This window comes from Chiloscyllium plagiosum, chromosome 10 (assembly GCF_004010195.1).
Source record: "Chiloscyllium plagiosum isolate BGI_BamShark_2017 chromosome 10, ASM401019v2, whole genome shotgun sequence".
In the NCBI taxonomy this organism is placed as follows: domain Eukaryota; kingdom Metazoa; phylum Chordata; class Chondrichthyes; order Orectolobiformes; family Hemiscylliidae; genus Chiloscyllium; species Chiloscyllium plagiosum.
Genome location: NC_057719.1, coordinates 12,129,306 through 12,150,005, shown reverse-complemented (window position 1 = coordinate 12,150,005; position 20,700 = coordinate 12,129,306). Strand labels below are relative to the sequence as shown.

General features: G+C 38.9%; 1 protein-coding gene across 4 annotated transcripts in view; it reads left to right on the top strand.

Annotated features, from left to right (window-relative positions):
- vipas39 (VPS33B interacting protein, apical-basolateral polarity regulator, spe-39 homolog) overlaps positions 1 to 20,700 on the top strand; it is a 62,586-nt gene that overhangs the window by 33,763 nt on the left and 8,123 nt on the right. For all 4 annotated transcript variants that reach the window (XM_043697058.1, XM_043697059.1, XM_043697057.1 and 1 more), the window contains 7 exons: positions 2,316 to 2,418; positions 3,014 to 3,041; positions 8,024 to 8,097; positions 9,923 to 9,998; positions 12,515 to 12,649; positions 14,669 to 14,710; positions 18,187 to 18,276. In XM_043697058.1, the coding sequence (XP_043552993.1) occupies positions 2,316 to 2,418; positions 3,014 to 3,041; positions 8,024 to 8,097; positions 9,923 to 9,998; positions 12,515 to 12,649; positions 14,669 to 14,710; positions 18,187 to 18,276 (548 nt within the window). The remainder of the gene's footprint in view (positions 1 to 2,315; positions 2,419 to 3,013; positions 3,042 to 8,023; positions 8,098 to 9,922; positions 9,999 to 12,514; positions 12,650 to 14,668; positions 14,711 to 18,186; positions 18,277 to 20,700) is intronic.

Genomic DNA, 20,700 nt, shown 5'->3' with positions numbered 1-20,700 from the left:
TCTCAGGTGCTCCGCCCACCTCATTCCTGATGAAGAGTTTATGCCTGAAACGTCAATTCTCCTGTTCCTTGGATGCTGCCTGACCTGCTGTGCTTTTCCGGCACCACACACTATTTGAAAGAGGATTATATGAATATTTCAAGCTAATAATAATCTCTTTCCTAATTAATTACCTCAAATGCTTAACCTTAAATTCAGGACTCTTTCATGTAAGTTGTTTGAGGATGTGGTTAGCGCTGGCTTGGCCAGCATTTGTTGTGTATTACTTACTGCCAAAGAGAAGGTGATGCTGAATTGCCTCCTTGACCCACTGCAATTCTTCTGGCATAAGTTAAGATACAATGCTGTTTGTAAGGGAGTTGCAGGACTTTAAGCCAGCAACCTTCATCATCAATATTTTCTAAGCCAGTACCTCCAATCATGTGACCACATATCTCATGGAAATGTCTACCTTGCCATGAATTGTCATGCTGCAATGCTCCATTACTGAAGTCAATCAGTAGTGTTGTTAACACTAGTGATAATTGCTAATCCTACTTCCTCCACACAATGGCACTACTACGAGTTAAATTGAAACTTACATTGCAAGTTTTTGTTTTACCCCTAGATGGTGCTGTCAGTTCTCTGTACAAGCATAAACTGAAACTTCAAGCTGGAGTTTTACCTAGGTGACAGTTATTTCCAGCCAAATTCCAGTGAATCACCCAAAATTGATCAAATCAGCATTGTGTCAACACAACAGCTTCCATTTATATAGTGCCTTTAAAGGAATGAAATATCTCAGGGTGCTTAAGTTACAGAAACGTAACTGGCATTGAGCAGGATTGGCATTTCCTTAAACTTAAAATCAACTAAAACTTAACACTGTCTTAAAGAAATTTTAGCTGGAAATCAACTCCGCCCACAAATTGGCTGTCCCAGATTGAATTAATCGACATTGTGAGTTTTCAATAATCTCTCCACTTTTCTGGCCTTCAAGGTGATTCTTAGTTTTAATTTTGTGTGCAAGAGCAGAGATAAGCAGGTTTTTAAAAAGCTGGTATGTATTAAAATATTTAATTTCTTTTGAAACCATTTGCATTACACCAATGAAACTAGTAAGTGGCTCTGTATAGTTTTTACGAATTTCAGTTCTTTAAAATCTGGCTATTTACAGGTGGTGGAACTCAAATGTTTATATTTGGTAATAAACCAATTTTCAGTTATATCAATAAAACAACACCAGATTATCACTTCGAAATACTTCGGGGAACATTATTTGAAAAGCTATAGCATTTTAAAGTGCTGCCCAATTGTGCTGATTCATGGACCATTTTCCAAGTATACAGAGGAGTTTGAGTAAAATCTTGAACATAGAATAAATCTGCAGCATTTATGGTGTAATCTTGAGAGCAATTTGCACTCATAGTGGAAATTATATCCACAGAATTCAAGAATAAATATACATAACACCCAGGAAACCATTTTGCGCAGGCATGATGGCTAAATAGCACCCTGTGCTTTTTCATTCTTTGAGAGAGGCTTCAGATACTGAGAACCTTTTCAATTGACATGGAGAAGGCGGAGTAGAAACAATAGAGGTTATTAAAATTCTGAAGTATTTCTGATGAAGCAAGGAAATACAATTTCCTCTGGTCAAGAAAGCATTGAGAAAGAGTCATAAATTATAATTGTCAATGAGATTAAGGACAGAAGCCAGGACATTTTTTTTAGAGGAAATTATTAAAGTGTGAAATATGTTGCTACAGGGTGTGATTGAATCAGAGATCCATTTAACTTTTAGAAGATTGATGAGTATTTTAAAATATTACGGGATAAATGCAGAACAAAGGGATTAGATTGCTGTCATAAGAAGCTTGTACAGGCACATTTGACTGATTGGTATCCTCTGTGCAGCAGACATATCATAACCTCTCTCAGGCGGTTGAAACAGACATAGTTAAAAGACATTTTCACTACTGAATGTGGGTGGAAGCAGAATTCAAGTTAATGTTTAAAAGGGGAGAAGAGTAAATATTTGAAAAGAGCAAAAAATGGAACAGGTATTGTGGAGAGGAATGGATGACATGAATAGCTCTTTTTGAGAGTTGGCAACTGTGAGGGCACAAATGGCGTTTTCATGCTGTGACATTTTGTGGTTTTACATCTAACAAAAAGGAAATTGATTAATATGTATTTTTAAGGTTAAACTGACTTTTCTCTGGTAGAACGCTGATGGTAAGAGCACTTTTCAAAAAAAGTTGTATAATTCAGTAACTAACGTATTTTGTGTGTTGGCAATTTGCCATGCCTATCTGGATTTGTGTGTATTGTAGAAGTATTATTTCGAGAGCTGGAGTACCGGCAGGTTGCCCTACAACATTTTATCTACTATCTGAAAGAGACGGGGGAACAGAAACTACTGTTGGAGGTGCTCAAGTAAGGAGGCCTTTTTGTATTCTGCTGTTCTTGTTCATTTTTGGAATACAATCAGTCTGAGAATAAAGCATAAAAGACTAATTCAAATGAACACAGGTTAACAAGAAATTGTGCAAATAAATGAGCTCTTAGAGATCAGGAGCTTATGGCCAAAATTGAGAACAATGGGTAACTTGGCAAAAGGGCAAGCTATTAGAAAAACTCCCGTTCCACCCTACACTCAATCACTCAAAGGCTGTCTGTGTCTGGGATGGAGGCAAAGAATGGAAAAGGAATGATAAATGTAAAGAAAGCAGCAAGTTAGATAAGTTTGACTCCCAGTCTCACTGCAGCTGATCTGAAGTAAGGAAGCACCAAGATGCTTGAATGGGCCTCAGGAATAGGAAAGGTAACGTGGTATTAGCCAGGATTCCCACTCGTGATCAATATCTAGTCATTATCGGGTAGGGATAGAATGAGCTTTTGCCAGATGACATTAGTGTGGCAATAAGTGACAGCTTCAAAAGTAGATAAAGAAGCAAGGTTAAATAAGGATAAAATCTCTGCAAATGGTAAGCAAAGTGACATTAAAAGTCTACTTTTTTTTTAAATGCAGGGTTCTGGGAAGAACAGAAGAGGCTGCAGTAAGTATGGTGCAGCTTAGCGATACAGAATAGAGCTCTGTACGATCCACTCATACATTCACCAATTGAGTCTAGTAACTGTTTTGGGGTGTGATGGTGTTGTGGTCATCCAGAAAATATAAATTTAATTTAAAAGATCTGGAAATACGGAGCTGGCATGTGACCATGGAGTTGTAAGATTATTTTAATATCCTGTAGAAAAATAAACCTGCTATCCATACCTTGACTTGCTTATATATGACGCCAGTCCCACACTGACTTGATGGACTCTTAACTGCCATATTCTAATAAAATGCTGCTGGGCTTCAAAAAGAGATCTGCTTGTCACCACCAATTTTTTGAGGGACCTAGACATGAATAATCAAAGACTGTGGCACTCACGTCACAAGAGTGAATTAAAATGAAATGTAAAATGCACAGTCAAATCCTCCTCTATACTTTCCCATTGAACACCCCCAGGTTTAGTGCAGCATTAGTGAGGTTGTATAACCTTCTCAACAATGTATTGTGGCTTCACACCTCGAGTGGCTAAAGTGACTATGTCACTGTTGTTTTGCTGTGATATTTTAAATTCCTACACAGTCATTCTAAAGGAGGTTTTCCCAGTAAAAATGAACAATAAGTGATTTCAATGAACTGATATGCCAATAAACTGACAGAGAGAGATAATGGCCATGTCTTTGGGCCTGGGCTGAAACTGAATCCAGGCCCAGAGGTACGATAATGAAGGATTCCCAGTTGTTATTTAATCCCGCAACTGTCCTGTAATTAAGTGGCATCCCATTAATAACTATTTTATAAGTCAAACGTTCCTAACCCGATGTGATCTTTTACCCACAAAATACTATAAGGAATGACTAAATTACCTCATAGAGAGAGTCATGCCACATAGAAACAGGCCTTTCAGCCCTACATGTCTGTGCCAGCCGTGCTACATTAATCTTACTTAGCTGCACTTAGAAACATAGAAAATAGGTGCAGGAGTAGACCATTCAGCCCTTAGAGCCTGTGCCACCATTCAATACAAACATGACTAATCATGTAATTTCAGTATCCCACTCCCGCTTTCTCTCCATATCTTTTGCTCCATTTAGCTACAAGGGCCATGTCCAGCTCCATCCTGAATATATCTAACAAACTGGCCCCAACAACTTGCTCTGTAGCCTACTTTGCTTTGCAGTTTGTGTTCATCCAGATGTTCTTAAGTATTGCAAGAGTACCTAACCTCCATCTCACAGGCAGCACATTCCATATAAATGTTTTTTCAGATCTCCACTAAACTACTTGCTCCTCACTTTAAACTAATGCCGTCTAGCCTTAGACATGTCGGCCACGGGGAAATGATTCTTACAATCTACTCTGTTATATGCCTTTCATAATTGTGTATACCTCAATTAGATCCTCCCTTAGCTTCCTCTGCTCTAAGGAAAATAAATCTTCCTCGTAGCTGAGACTTTTCACCTCTAAGGAAAATAAATCTTCCTCGTAGCTGAGACTTTTCACCTCAGGCAAGTTTAGATTAGATTACATTACATTACATTACAGCGTGGAAACAGGCCCTTTGGCCCAACAAGTCCACACCGACCCGCCGAAGCGCAACCCACCCATACCCCTACACTTACCCCTTACCTAACACTACGGGCAATTTAGCATGGCCAATTCACCTGACCTGCACATCTTTGAACTGTGGGAGGAAACCGGAGCACCCGGAGGAAACCCACACAGACACGGGGAGAACGTGCAAACTCCACACAGGCAGTCGCCTGAGGCGGGAATTGAACCTGTGTCTCAGGCGCTGTGAGGCAGTAGTGCTAACCACTGAGCCACCGTGCCGCCCATAAGTTCTGGGTGAATTTCCTTTCTACTCTCTCCAGTGGAATCATGTCATTCCAATAGTGTGACAACCACAACCGCAATTTGTGGCCTAAACAATGTTTTATAAAGTTGTCGCAAGATTTCCTTGTCCATATGTTCTATGTCCCAGCTAATGAAGACAAGCATCCGACATGCCTTCTTCATCACCCTTTGTACCTGTACTGACAGCTTCAGGGATCTATGGACCCTGAAGGTCATCAAGGTCCCTTCGTTCCTCAGTATTCCTGAGGGACCTAGGTATCTACCATTTTTAGATTAGATTAGATTAGATTAGATTACTTACAGCGTGGGAACAGACCCTTCGGCCCAACAAGTCCACACCAACGTGCAAACCCACCCAGACTCATTCCCCTACATTTTACCCCTGCCCCTTACACTATGGGCAATTTAGCATGGTCAATTCACCTGACCAGCACATCTTTGGACTGTGGGAGGAAACCCACGCAGACATGGGGAGAACGTGCAAACTCCACACAGTCAGTCGGCTGAGGCGGGAATTGAACCCAGGTCTCTGGCGCTGTGAGGCAGCAGTGCTAACCACTGTGCCACCGTGCCGCCCATTTGTCGTGTATATTCTTCCCTTATCAGACTTCCAAAAATGCATCACCTTGCACTTAATGGGATTAAATTCCATTTGCCAATGCTGTGCCCAAGTTACCAGTGGATCAATATTAGACTGTAGCCTGAGACCATCCTCCTTTGTATCAACAATGCTACCATTTTTAGTGTCCTCTGCACACTTAATACGTATACCTTAAACATTCATATCCAAGTCGTTACTGTACATAACAAGTCCCAGCACCAGTCCCTGTGGTACACCGCTGGTCACAGGCTTCTAATTACAAAAACAACACTCCAGCGTCACCCTTTTTCTCCTATATGTCAGCCTATCTTGGATCCTGCGGGCTGTTACCTTTTGCATCAGCCTTCCATGTGAGACATTCTTAAAGGCCTTATTGAAGTCCAGGTAAACCAAATCAACTGCACTACCCAAATCAATGTATTTAGTCACCTTCTCAAAAACTCAATTAAATTAATCAGACTGGATCTCCCTCTGTCAAATCTGTGCTGACTATCCCTGATTAATCTATGCCTTTCCAAGTATTGATAAATCATGACATTCAGAATTTTTCCAATAATTTTCCTACCACTGACATCAGACTAATTGGTCTGTAATTATCTGGCTGCCCTCTTGAACAGAGAAACCACATTAGTTATTATCCAGTCATCTGGCACTTCACCTGTGGCCAGTGAAGTATTAATTATATCCACCAGAGTCCCAGCAATCTCCCTTGCTTTCCATAGCAGACTAGGATATGTCACATCAGCCCTAGGGATTTATGCACATTTAGGCCCTTTATAACGTTTAATAACACCTCCTCCTTATTAATCTTAAGAATTTTAGAACTTTAGCATCCCAACTGAAATTGCTGGTTACAATGACTTTCTCCTCTGTGAATACAGATGACAAGTATTCATTTACACCTCACCCTCATCCCTTGGCTTCATGCACAGATTGCCCTTGTTTTAAAATTCATTTGTGAGACTTTGGTGTGGCTGGCTGGCCAGCATTGATAGCCCATCCCTATTTGCCCTTGAAAAGGTGGTGGTGAGCTGCCACCTTGAATTGCTGCAGTCCACTTGCTGTGGATTGACCTACAGTGCTGGTAAGGAGGGAATGGTAGTATATTTTCAAGTCAGGGTGGTGAGTGGCTTGGAGGGGAACTTGCAGATTGTGGTGTTCCCAATTACCTGCTGCCCTTGTCCTGCTATATGGAATTGGTTATGGGTTTGGAAGGATCTTTGTCTAAGGATCTTTGGTGAATTTCTTGGTCTCTAATCCCTGCTAATTATTTTATTCTTCGTATACTTCTAAAAAACCTTGGGGTTTTCTTTGATTCCATCTGCAAAAGGTATTTTGTGGCATCTCTTTGCCCCCTAATCTTCTTTATAAGCAACCCCCTACTTCTCTATACTTTGAAGGACCTCCCCTCCTGTTTTTAATGCACTGAACCTGAAAAATGCTTCTTCCTTTTTCTTTATCAAGCACTCTATATCCCTTGCCATCCAGACTTCCCTGGACTTGCTGCCCTTTTCCTTCACTCTGGGAAGAACATGCTGACCCAGAATGCTAACAACACTACTCTTTCCCACTTTCCAAACATAGACAAGTAGCTGCTCTCAGTCCATGTTTGCCAGATCCTGTATAATGATTTTGAAATTGGTCTTCTCCCAGTTTAGACACTTCTGCACTATACTTATCCCTTTCCATAATGACTTTGAAATTTACAGCGATATGGTTACTATCCCCAAAATGCTTACCCACCGAAACTTCAACTACTTGACCAGCTTCATTCCCCAGCATTAGGTTTCGCACTACTCCACTATCTACATACTGGCACAATAAAATTCTCCTGGATACACTTTTAAAATTCCACCCTGTCTAATCCTTTCACACTAAGGCCATCTCAGTTGTTGAAATCCCCTACACTATAATCCTGTTTTTCTCACACATCTCTGTGATTTGCTGACATACCTGCACCTCTATCTCCCTGTGACTGTTGGGACACCTGTAATATAATTCCAGCAAGGTAATCAATCCTTTTTTATTTTAAACCTAACCTGTCGAAACATTGACTGGAGCAGAATTCAAATTGGTGCAACACTATCGTACCAGCATCAGATTCGTTACCTGCATATTACTCATTAAAATATGGGATGGTATGTGAGCGTGTAGTGTTGATTTGCAGCAGAAGGGAGAGACCTGCAAAAGTTTTGGTGTAAAACCAGAAGGCTTATGAATACAAAACAGCTCCGGAAGGGATAAACATTGGGTTAAAGTTTCACCCAAGATATTTATCCCCTCTTTAGTGCCTCTTGTACTTCGTAGAATTTTCTGATTTTATTCCAGAATTCCACTATTTGCCTTGATCTCTAGTTGTCATCACAGTGGTTTGCGTTTTGAGCACAAGGTTGTTAATTTGCTGCCATATGTTTTTCTCATAATACCTGAAGCAAATGATCAGATATAGTAAAAAAAAAAGTTTGGATTCATTGAATACTGTTTATGTCAGCTCTTTGTTGAATTGTTCCATCTCTTGTTACAGCTCTTGCAGTACAAGGAACATTTGAATATCAAAGGACAAGTGAAAAAAACAGAATATTTAAAAAATTGCATTGGGTAAGTATCCCAAAGAGATATGTACTAGTACCTGATTAGAAGCCTGGAAATCTCTGCTTGGAGTTCATGATTCCTAGCTTAATGTTTCTGTTTTCTGCTTTATTTCCTTTCCTGATGATGTTGACCCCTTGCTATAGTGTGGCTTTTTGATCTCTCTTGAACAAGTACCTCATCCAACTCCCTATAATTGGTGTGAGTTGAGGCAGGCTATGTTGAGCATGCAAATCTTGATCTTCACACAACTGTACTTTCTAGCATGTTCTACTTGTATTAGAATCCTCTGCACCCCTCCAGTTCTGGCTTCATATGATCATGGCTGCAATTTTAATCACTCTACCATGACCAGCAGTACCTTCTGATAACTAGGTTGAATTTAAATGCCTTCTTCTCTCCTCTTTTAAAATACTTCTTTTACTTTGATGAAAGCTTTAGTTACTTATCCTTATATCTCCTTTTGTGGTTTAGTGTCAGATTTTGTCCAGTGACATTCTTGTGAAGTGCCTCGAAGCTACTTTAACTCTGTTAACGGTGCTATAGAAATGCAAGTTGTTGCACCCTGGCCATTTGTTCTCCCTCTTCCTGACCCCAGGTGACCAATCGCAAGACATCATCTCCAGCTACTGGCTGAGATCTGCTCCGAAATCAAATCTGATACCTTAGGTAGAATGTTTTGAATGGAATAGAATAGAATAGCAATTTATTGTCACTGTATTTATGAAAATAGTGAGATGTGGATAAATCACCACAATCGGGTGCCATTTTATATTACAGAAATTATAAAAATAAATAATTGAGATAGAGTTAGGACAAAGTTCATGTGTTGTTACCTCCACGGCTCCTGGTTTTCTCAAGGGCCGCCAAAGCTGCCCCTGAGGCTCCAAGCAAGGATTTTCAGACCAGACCCTTCACACTTCCACTTCCGAAGCCAATGCTGAAGCCACAGCATCACCATCTTAGCAAGGTGGGACAGACTGGGCTCACAAAGTCACTGATGCTGTTGCCACTTCAGTCGCCACCAAAGTCACCACATTGTCGCCATAGCCACAGCGAATGAACTGGAACTACCATGCCGTCACTACTGCTGTAGGCATTACTGAAACCGCCACACCACGACCAGGTGGAATGGACCAGAGCCACCGATGAGCCACAGCCACTATAGCCAAAAGGAACGGACGTCCAGATTCACCATGCTGCCAGCCTTGCAACTACCTTTCTCCACCACAGCAGCAGAAAAAAAGAAAAGGTGAACTTTGACACAAAATAGAAATGAAGAAATGAAACAAAACAAAAAAAAAAACAAAGAAGAATGTGGCCAGCTAGGAGAGCAAGAGTGGGAATTTATGGGCACATAGCCCAAACACTTCCTACCCTATCATCGCTGTCATCTTGGGAATCATGAAAAGAGTCCATCTTTTGTTCTGATTCCTTCCTTCCCCTGTATTCTGATGTAATATTTTGGGTTCAGGTCACACTCAGATTGCTCCCAGCTTGGATTGTACACGTTGGGTACATGATGGGATAGACTGAATATTCTTGCATTTCAAGGGCAGGTAAATTCATCAAGCAGTTGAGTCCAAAACATAAACTTCATTAAGTTATATATGTGAAGAATTTTAAGAACTTGGTGGGATACCATATAAATGATAAACTTTTTTGGTTACTACTTTTAAATCTATGTCATTGCAAAAGACTCAGTGAGTAAGTATTCTCTTTGCAAATTGTCGTGTCCAGGGTAGCTGTTTTAATTAAGTCCCAAAGAGATGGTGATTCTTGAAGTTTCAAAACAGCCATCCCACATGACTGTCTCTCCACATTTTATCTTTAGACTTCCACTTGCTTATGATGATTCCACGTTTGTTAAGGACCACTACACACTGCTGGAGAGACAAATTATTATTGAGGTAAGGACAATTTGGAAAATTTTACTTTTTTCTGATAACATTTTGTTACCCTATTTTTTGAATTTCATGGTTCACATTCTCTGTACCCAACATTGTTTCTCGTTTCCATACCCACGAGTGGTCTCTGCCCATGTGCACAACAATGTGCTCCCTCATTTCCATCCTGGAAGGAGCAGCACTGTTCCTGATCAGCCAATGACCACATGCTAAATCTACTGCTCAATGGGATTAATTCTTGGGGTTGATTATAGAGTACAAAATGCCCTCCGAATTTGTCAAATTCATTATTTTTCATGAGCACATATATTATTTCTCATGGTTGAGCCACACGACCACACAGCTTATTAAAAGGATCAGTATATATTATTCAGGAAAAGGGATTATAACTTGTTCCTTCCCTTCCCCTCAGTTGAAGGCACCCATACTGCTGCCTGCTTCTAGTTAAAGACTTTGTTGAAATAATGAAAAGAAAATCTGGAAGACTACATTAAACATTGGTATTCTAATATAATATTTCCAATCTTTGCTGTTTGGGAAATGACAGCATTGTAGCAATAGCAATACACCACAGAAACTGATGGAATTTGATCTTAGTTAAATATAGAATATAAATCTTGTCTCAATAATGATGACCTTGAAATTATTTTTGATTGCTGGGAAAACCCATTTGGTTCATCAGTTGCCTTTATGGGGGAAATCTGCTGTCTTTGTATAGTCTGGCCTATATATGACTCCATGCCCATTGTATAAAATCTCAACCCCTCTGGCCCTGAAAATGGACCTGTTCAGAGTTTATTGGAGATGTCTTTTGTTTTTTTTTTCTTACTCTTTCCATCTATCTCTTGTTACAACACAACAGTGAACCCTTCTGGTAATTAAACCAAACACCCAGAAAAGCTCATTTCACTTTACAATCTATTAAAAGATGAGTGACAGAGAACTCCTATGATTTAAAGAAAATAATATCAATTTATTCTTTAACTCTAAAAGTGAACATTAAACAACAACTATTCAAAACTCCAAGCCCCCTTTCCCTTAACTGCTTATTACCTGTCTCCAAACTTTATAACAACATACTGTTCCAATAAAACACTTATTAAAATTCCAATAACTTAATTTCAAAACCCCACAGTAGCTGTCAACTTTGGTGTCTTTCATCCTTCAACTGAAGATCTCCCTGGGTTGTTTTTTTTGCTACAAATAGTTTTCATATGAAAAGTTACCTTTGACAGAGAGTGTTTCAATATCTTCGGTCTTTCTCGATGGCAATTATTCTGTCTGACCTTCAAACTGCCTGCCTTTTTTATACCCCAACATTAGTTTGTCTCATTGGTTTGATGTTGGCAAAATAATAAATTCACACTCGATTGGCTTTTAGTATCCTGGGGTGTAATTTAATCTGGTTAAGTTTGAATTGTTGTCAATACAGCAAGCACCTTGGGTATCTATTTCACAGCCAAATGTTACATATTTTCAATTTCCAGTACACTGTTAGACTGCTAGTGGTCATATGATAGGTGCTTGTAAGCTCTCAGTGCAGAACAGCATTCACTCTCTCTTAAAGCACAGTACACGCCATCAACTTCATAACACTCTTTTATTCATGTCTTGTTTATTTCTAACTTTAAATCTTTTTATTTTGCTTTTTAATTTAAATGTAATTTATAATTCCTGATTTCTACTTCTTGGTTTAAACTTGGAGTATTTGACTGGAACTTTGAGAAGATTTGTGGCTCAGGTTGAGGTTTTGGATGTAGGTTTGCTCGCTGAGCTGGAAGGTTCATTTCCAGATGTTTATTTACCCTACTAGGTAACATCTTCAGTGGGCCTCAGGTGAAGAAATGCTAAACATTCCTTATTATTATTTATATGTTTGGGTTTCTTTGGGTTGGTGATGTCATTTCCTGTGGTGAAGTCACTTCCTGTTCCTTTTCTCAGGGGGTGGTAGATGGGGTTTAACTCGATGTGTTTGTGATAGAGTTGCAGTTGGAATGTCAAGCTTCTAGGAATTCTCGTGCATGTCTTTGTTTGGCTTGTCCTAGGATGGATGTGTTGTCCCAGTCGAAGTGGTGTCCTTCCTCATCCGTATGTGAGGATACTAGTGAGAGAGGGTCATGTCTGACTGGAGATTATTAAATCCAATTCGTTGCAAATGCTAAACGTTGCTTTTCCTACATTAACATTCCACAGATCTTTATAGAGATGGCCACATTGTGTCAGAGTCCTGATGATAGTGATTCAATGCTCAAAAGCCTGCAAACCTTTGCAGGCAGCAATTGACTTTGTCAAGGCAGCTCCTGCTCCTTTGCCACTGATCGCAAAAACAGGGCTATTGTATATTTCCTAAGGCCTGAGTATACAATCCAGTGATGAAGCAGTGACTTTAGCTGAACAGCAAACTGCAAAATAAAAATAGAGCATTTCATATGTCTAATTTCCTTTGTAACTCAGCCTAACTGTGGATGTATTAAATGCGAAACTGCATTTAGAGTCACAGATTGCTTTGTATTTTTCAGGAGAATGACAAACGCATTGAGGCATCTGGACAAATGGAGGTCTTCAGAAAACATCCCAGGAAAGCCTCCATCCTCCTCATGCCGCTAGTCACAACACTTTACTATTCCTGCTTTTATCATTACGGGGAATCTGAAGTGAGTCGTTTCTTATATGTATATGTATATTAAATGCGATAAAGTTGATAGTTGGAAGGAATTGCTTTGCAGTGTTTTGAATAGAAATACTATCACCTCGAGTCAAAGCCTCAATTCCATCAGTGCAGGTATACGTTTGGATAATGAGCATAAATTAACCCACACCATCCTCAAATAAATGTATGCAGAAATAAAGTTACTCATTTTGCCTGGCAATAAAGTAACACTGGTCTGAAAGCATCAAATGAATTTATAACAATTATTCACACATGTATTGGGACATAATTTTTAACCGTTTCACCACATTCCACTGCTTGGAATTTTACACCACAGCCTGGCAATAAAGTAACACTGGTCTGAAAGCATCAAATGAATTTATAACACCTTCTTTTCAACTTCACTTTAGCAGTAAATTTAGATACCTACCTTTTTTTGAGGCATTATCACCAATGAACAGATATACAGCATTCAGATTAAAGTTTGTTACCAGTTCTTTCCCAGTTATTACCACCAGTGAAAGGTGCAGCAGCACCTTTTGAATTCACCATGACCTCCATACTCTGTGCTGTCCCTAGTTAATCTTCACTGGGTAAACATCACTGAAATCCCTTCTTCACATTATTCTCAGAGAATCCTCACAAGATGTACTACAGTATTTGAGGGGGATTTCATCACTGACTTCTCAGGGTGCTTGGTGACAGATGCTAAACTGAGTCTTGACAACATGGCCTTCATCCCAGGGTGAATATTTTTTAAAACATTGCACAAATCACTCTGATTGCAGTTGGAATGCTGCACACCAGTGAGTAAGTTAGCTAATTTCCTTTTGCCTGAAGCCTTCAGAAATGTCAGCTACAGATTCACAAACTAATGTTACTTTATTAACACATCAATTCATAGCAACATGAACACATAAAAAGAACTTGGTATACTTGTGAGATATTTCATTCATTGGTGTAACTTTTTGCAGGATCAAACTGTTACGACACGGCGGTGAACCCTTCTGCTAATTAAACCAAACACCCAGAAAACTTCACCTCCCCTTATCATCTGTCAAAGTATGAGTGACAGAGAACTCCCAACTTTCACTATTTAAAGAAAAAATATCAATTTACTCTTTAACTTTAAAAGTGAACATTAAACAACAACTATTTACAGATCTAAACCTTTTTTCTTTTAAATGCTTGTTATCTGCTTCTCACTCTATAACAATATACTGATCTAATAAAAGTCCCTATTAAAAGTGCATCAACTTAATTTTCAAAACCAGACACAGTGGCCGTCTCTGGTGTCTTCCTTCCTCTGGCTATAGGTATCCTTGGGTCGTCGTCTTCGGTCTTTTGCTGCAAAGATGTTTCATATGAAAAAGGTACCTTTGATAGAGAGTGTTCGGCTGGCCTTTACACTGACAATGGCAGTTGGTTGCTCTCTCTGACTAACTCTCAAAATGCTGGTTTTTATATACTCCAAATATTGGATCATCTCATTGGCTCAATGTTGACAAAACAATTAAATTCAAATTTGATTGGGTTTTAGTATCATGGGGCATAATTTAAAGTGATTGGTTAAATTCAAACTGTTGTGAAAACATAGCAACCAAAAGTCAGGTATTTGTTTCACAGTCAAATGTTACATATTTTCATTTTTCTAATACACTCTGAGACTGCTGGTCAGTCACATGACATGTGCATGCAAGCTCTTAGTGCAAAACAGCCTTCGCACTCTCTTAAAGATACAGCACTCACCTTCAACTTCATAACAAAAAATAGTAAAATGTATTGCTGTAACATCAGATGGAACACAGAATAATACAGAATAAGGCTACCACTCTTGTTCAGATTATGTAAATTGACACAGCTGTTTTAAGATTGAAGATAAACATAGAAGGGGAGGTCAGAATACCTCTGCTGGTGCTGCTACTGTGATAGAGAGTATCATTAAATCATGAAATGCTGTGGTTCTTGTTTAAAAGTGAATATTTGTGATCCTAACGGTGTTCTCATTTTGTTTCTTTTGTAGGGAACATTCAGTAGTCCAGCCAATTTGAAAAAAACTTTCAAAGTAAGTACTATACAGTCAAGCATTCATTGAGTAACATGTTGGTCCCAGGTAGTGTTTGTGTTTCATTGGTCACATACGACCTACCTCATCACTGATTCCAACCTCCCTATTTAATCCATGAATAGAAAATGCTTGGAATTTCTCCAAGCCCCCCTCAGTTTTATGTGTATAAATTCAGTGACATTCCTTTCAAGTGATGAATGTCTTCTTCCTTTTGAGGTCACCCAAGAATGAATAATCATCAGAATATTGTCATAATGTCATTTCATTCTATTGTCAAAATGAGAAAAGTGAAACCGGATGGACAACTCGGGGTTACCCAAGGCACAGGAAATGGCAACATCACATATAGCTCTCTACATCTCACAGAATCTTCCTTATAACATCTGGGGATCTCGGACAAAATTCAAGAGAACTGTCCTACGAGCTAGTCAAGCCAAAACTGAATTATCATACTCCTGGAATTGTACTTTACAGATAATGCCCCAGAAACCATCATCACCATCCTCCAGTATATCCTGTTCCATAGCAGAGGTAGCAGCACAGTGGTTAAGCAGTCAGGACAGATTTGTGCTAGGAGATCCACTTGTAATGGCTTCTGTTTTTGAGTTGCGGTTGAGGAGAAGAACATATACCATGTGTGTTACTGAGGTCTCAGCTGATGATACTATAGGGCATCAGATTCCAAAATGAAACCTGGCTTTGTAGTTTTTGTTAATTACTGAAACATATTCACACAGAACTTTTGATTTTCTTTAATAGAACAGCAATTTATAACACAAAAGAAAAAATTTCAACAAGAAACAAGCTATCTAAAAGTGTACCACAGTTAGAATGATCTGAAAACATATTACAAAACAACATTTCAACCTGTTTCTCAACATTATCTATTATAGAGAGATTACTCCCTGTATTTCTTTATAGTTCTAACTGACTCCTGACAGTTTCTGTGCTGTGGACTGTGCAGACAATTTTTGGTCCTTTCCAAATCTGATGACGAAACTAGTCCACAAATCTGATAACCTAAACTTTCTCACTTCTGAAAACCTGCAGATTTTTAACCACGTACTCTTGGGTTCAAAGTTTGACAAACTTAATTCTTGGAGATGATAAAGTGTAGAGCTGGAAAAAGCACAGCAGGTCAAGCAGCATCAGAGGAGCAAGGGAGTCTGTCTGAAGTCTCGGGGGGATAAGCTGACTATATAGGCAGGTGCTAAGGAAGGACACGTGGATGTAGTAGCGGGTGTATTTCAGGATGTGGTGGAGGAGATGACCAGGGGATTGTTTGATGGTGCTTGACCTTTTGTGCTTTTTCCAGCTCCACACTTTATTGATTCTGACTTTCCAACATCTGCAGTCCTCACTATTTCCAAAACTAAATTCTTGTGCTGGCTTAACTGGTGTTTGAACGGGCCTCAACTAATCCTAGGAAAGAAATTAAACTGGCTCAAAAACTCTATTTTGGTGTCTTCTGAACTGAACTGAAATTCTTGCTTCTAACTGAACTTTTAAAAAAAATTGCTCATCCTAGATTCTTTTGAACTGAAAACAAACCTAATGGCTGTTGTTCTGCTTGTTATAAACCCAATAGTATAACCATCTTTTTATTAACAGCACAAGGGTCCACAGTCAGTTGCCCTCAGACAAAGCTTTGAATTTAAAGCACCACTTCAAAGGTGTCTCTGACCTTATTCTTTTCAAAATTAAGAATACTGTTCATAGAAGTAATCAGCACTTATATGTCACTATTTTGAAATCCAAACTGGCAACAATATATGTGTCAATCATACAGTTTTTACCATTGTAGCTATAATATAAGTAGCGACAGAGATAGTGGATGCACTGGTAAAATCTTCGAAGAATCTTTAGATTCTGGAAAAGTCTTAGAAGATTGGGAAAGTTAATATGTAATGTTTTATTCAAAAAGGGAGACAAAAGAAGGTAAGTTAGTTTAGTATGTTATTGGCCAGTTAGCTTAACAATTTTTTATTGGCAAAATGTTACAGTTTATTATAATAGATATAATGGATTATTTAGAAATACTTAATATGATCAAGCAGAGTCAGCATGTCTTCACAAAGAGAAAATCATGCCTGACAAATTTATTCAAATTCTTTAGGAGGTAACAAGCAGGATAAGGATAAGAGAAGCAATGTATGTAATATATTTGGATTTTCAGGAACTGTTTGATAGATACCACACATTAGGCTAATTATTAAGGTAAGTGTCCATTGTGTTGGAGGTAGTATATTAGCATGGATATAGAATTGGCTAACTAATAGAAGACAGAGTTGTGATAAAGCAGGACTTTTCAGATGGCAACCTGTAACTAGTGGAGTGCACAAATATCAGTGCTGGGGCCTCAATTATTTACACTATATATCAACGTGGATGAGGAAAGTGAATGTATGATAGCCAAATTGTGGATGACACAGAAATAAGTGGAAAGACAAATGGTGATCATGACACAAAGAGTACAGAGGGATTTTGACAGATTGGTGGGCAAATGCTTGGCAGTTGGAATATAATGTGGGAAAATGTGATATTATACACTTTGGCAGGAAGAGTAGAGCTGAATATCATTTAAATGAAGAGGGACTGCAGAAAGCAACACTACAGAAGGATTTCAGAGTCCTTGTACATAAATTACAAAAAGCTAGAATAGAAGTTCAGCAGGTAATCAGGAAGGCAAATGGAATGTTGGTTTTTATTTCAAAGGGAATGAACTATAAAAATAGGAAAGCCATGATAAATTGTGCAAGGCATTAGTTATAGGCACTGAGAATATTCTGAACAGTTTTATCCTTTTAAACATATCTTGGCATTGAAGGCAGTCCAGAGAAGGTTCACGAAGTTCATTATGGGTATGGAGGTTTAGTGGACTGAGAAGAGATCTTATTCAAACATATAAGATTTGAGAGGGTTTGATAGAATGGTTGGAGAGAAGATTCCCCTCATGAGGGACTCTAGAATCAGCGGGCACAATCTCAGAGTGAAGAGTCAACCAATTAGGACACAATTGACGAGTAATTTCTTCTCTGTGTGTGTGTGGTGAAAATATGGAATTTCTCATCACAGTGGGCTGTAGCAGTTGGGTTATTACGTAGATTCAAGGCTGAGATGCAAGATTTTTAATCAGTAAACGAATCAAGTCGAAATGATAGGAGAGTGACGTTGAGGATTATTAGATCAGCATTATCTCATTGAATGGCAGAGCAAGCTCTGGCTGAATGGCCTGCTTCTGCTCCTTTATCTTGTACCTTATGGTGTGAATGCAAATGTTGGGCATCTTGAATTGGAATTCCAAAAATAAGTGCTAATAAGGTCAAACTGAACACCTTTTAATTGTTTCTGTTTCAGAAAAGTCAAGAGGTTGGAATAGACTATTATTTGTAGATGCACTTTATCCTGTGTTGAATCGTTAGAATCTGGATATATTTGTGTGCAGCAGAAAATTATTTCTGCATGTGTTTCAGATTTCAGACAAGCAGTTCTTGCTCACTACACTCGCAGCTCGTGCCAAACTAAAGGCTTGGAAAGATGTTGATACTCTATTTACTACAAAGGTAACTTGTTTGTATCACTATCAGTCTGCAGTTGCAGTAGAATGGGATATTTTGGTACTTTAACCTTCTTATGTGTTCGTTGGTAAAATGTTGCATTTTACTAATGTTATGACTGAGGTTGGAAGAGTGCATGTCTCTTTCTAGTTCTGCACTGGTCATAGGATCTATTTAGATATTCTACTCAGTTACGTAAATGGCCAGCTACAAATTTTGGATGTATGTCTGTGCCAGTCACTCAGTTGGCTGGTCTGAGATGTTAACAACATGGGTTGAATTCCTGCATCGGCTGAGGTCCCACCTTGTCAATCATGCCCCTCAGTTGAATGTGGTGACCCTCTGGTTAAACATCACAAATTATCTTTTCTGATGAGAAAGCAACCCTAAGGATCAGGAGGACTATGGTCACTTTACCTATATATAGAGAACAAATAATTAACCATGTTAGAATTGATGTGAGAGAGTTGAACTAAAATTCTAATTAGAAAACCATATGTCTGGTTTCTGTTTAAGTAACATTTTCACCTCTAGTGTTTTCTAATGCTGAGGACATTTACAAATAATTATCTTTTGCCCCCAACATTCAACTTTTGGCCAAGAATTGAGAAGTAATTTTCTCTCCAACTTTATTTTCAAACAAATCATTCAGTTCCTGAGGTATGATAAGATGCAAATTATGTTAACAGACAAGTAATTCCGAGGCTTTGATTACTGATCAGGAGACAGGGGTTCAAAACCCACCATGGTTACTAGGGAATGTAAATTGAGTTGGATTTGGAATGAATAACCAATATTGGTGGTAGTGTCTATGAAAGTACCTGATTGCCATAAAAGCCTGTCTGGTTCACTGGTGTCCTTTAGGGCAGATAATCTGCCACCTTACCTGGTCTGGTCTACATATGACCCCTGTTATAACCAGGTAAAGGATGATGAGTCAGTTTCCTCTTTTCAGCCTCTACATTTGGTTGTAACAACAGTTTTACATTCATTTTAGCACACAACTATCCCTGTCTGACAAAAGTGTAGTTACCTAGTGGCTGCCATAATAGGGAGCCAATTACAAAGTTTTGTTGAATGAAAGAATTAGCAATTTTATATTCTGTTAACCCTGAAAAAAAACGAAGAGCCTATGTTAAACATTACCTATATAATGGTATAAATTTAAAGGGGTATAGTGTCCACTATGAAAGTTATATACAGTTTAAAGTCCTTGATTCCAAAGATCTGCAAGTTATGTGGATTTGCCGTGCTAAATTATTTGTCGTGTCCATGCATTTGCCATGGGAAGTGCAGAGGTTACAGGGTTAGGCTCTTCAGACAATCAGTGCAGACATGATGGGGCAAATGGCTTCTTTCTGCACTGTAGGGATTCTATGATTCTTAGGGTGTTCTTGTGGTGTAAAGGTTTTACCTCAAACCATGATTGATTAACTGATATCTTGTATCTTTAATGGTGGCAAATATTGCAGATTTCTTTAATTTCTCATGTCCAGGTGTTTCCAATTTGTGTTGTCATCCAGGTACCTTGTCCTTCGTGAAGCAGAGACAGCAGTTGTTCCTGCTGCTTCCATTCACAAATGCACCTTTCTGTCCTACCAAAAGCAGCTAAAATACAAGCTGGGTTGTCTGAGTTTACAGTTTACAACTTGATAATTACAGGTGGTAACTTTCATCTCCAATATGTGAAACGTAACAGGTGTAAATCATAAAATGGATATAAGGGTTTCTTCAAGCTTGATTGGGTGGACTTACTTCTGTGTCTTTTGATAAAATGTTAATTTCAATTCAAATTATTTTTGTTTATTCCATGTTAGGTTTCGTAAAGGTTGGCTAATCTGTGTGATCAGCTGACTGCGGTGGCCATTTTAAGTCAGTGTATTTATTTCTTTAAAACTGCTTCAGTCTTTGGAAGTCCCAGGTATTAAAATCATGTGATGGAATTTGAAAGTTGATAGTCCACGTTTTACAACAGTCATGATGCTTCAGACCCCAACAATGTAGTTGAGTTCTGAAGAGTCATAGAGTCATACATATGTACAGCATGGAAACAGACCCTTTGGTCCAACCCGTCCATGCCGACCAGATATCCCAACCCAATCTAGTCCCACCTGCCAGCACCTGGCCCATATCCCTCCAAACTCTTTCTATTCATATACCCATCCAGATGCCTTTTAAATGTTGCAATTGTACCAGACTCCACCACTTCCTCTGGCAGCTCATTCCATACACATACCACCCTCTGTGTGTGTAAGTTGCCCCTTAGGTCCCTTTTATATCTTTCCCGTTTCACCCTAAACCTATGCCCTCTAGTTCGAGACTCCCCAACCCCAGGGAAAAGACTTTGTCTATTTATCCTATTCATGCCCCTCATAATTTTGTAAACCTCTATAAGGTCACCCCTCAGCCTCTGACACTCCAGGGAAAACA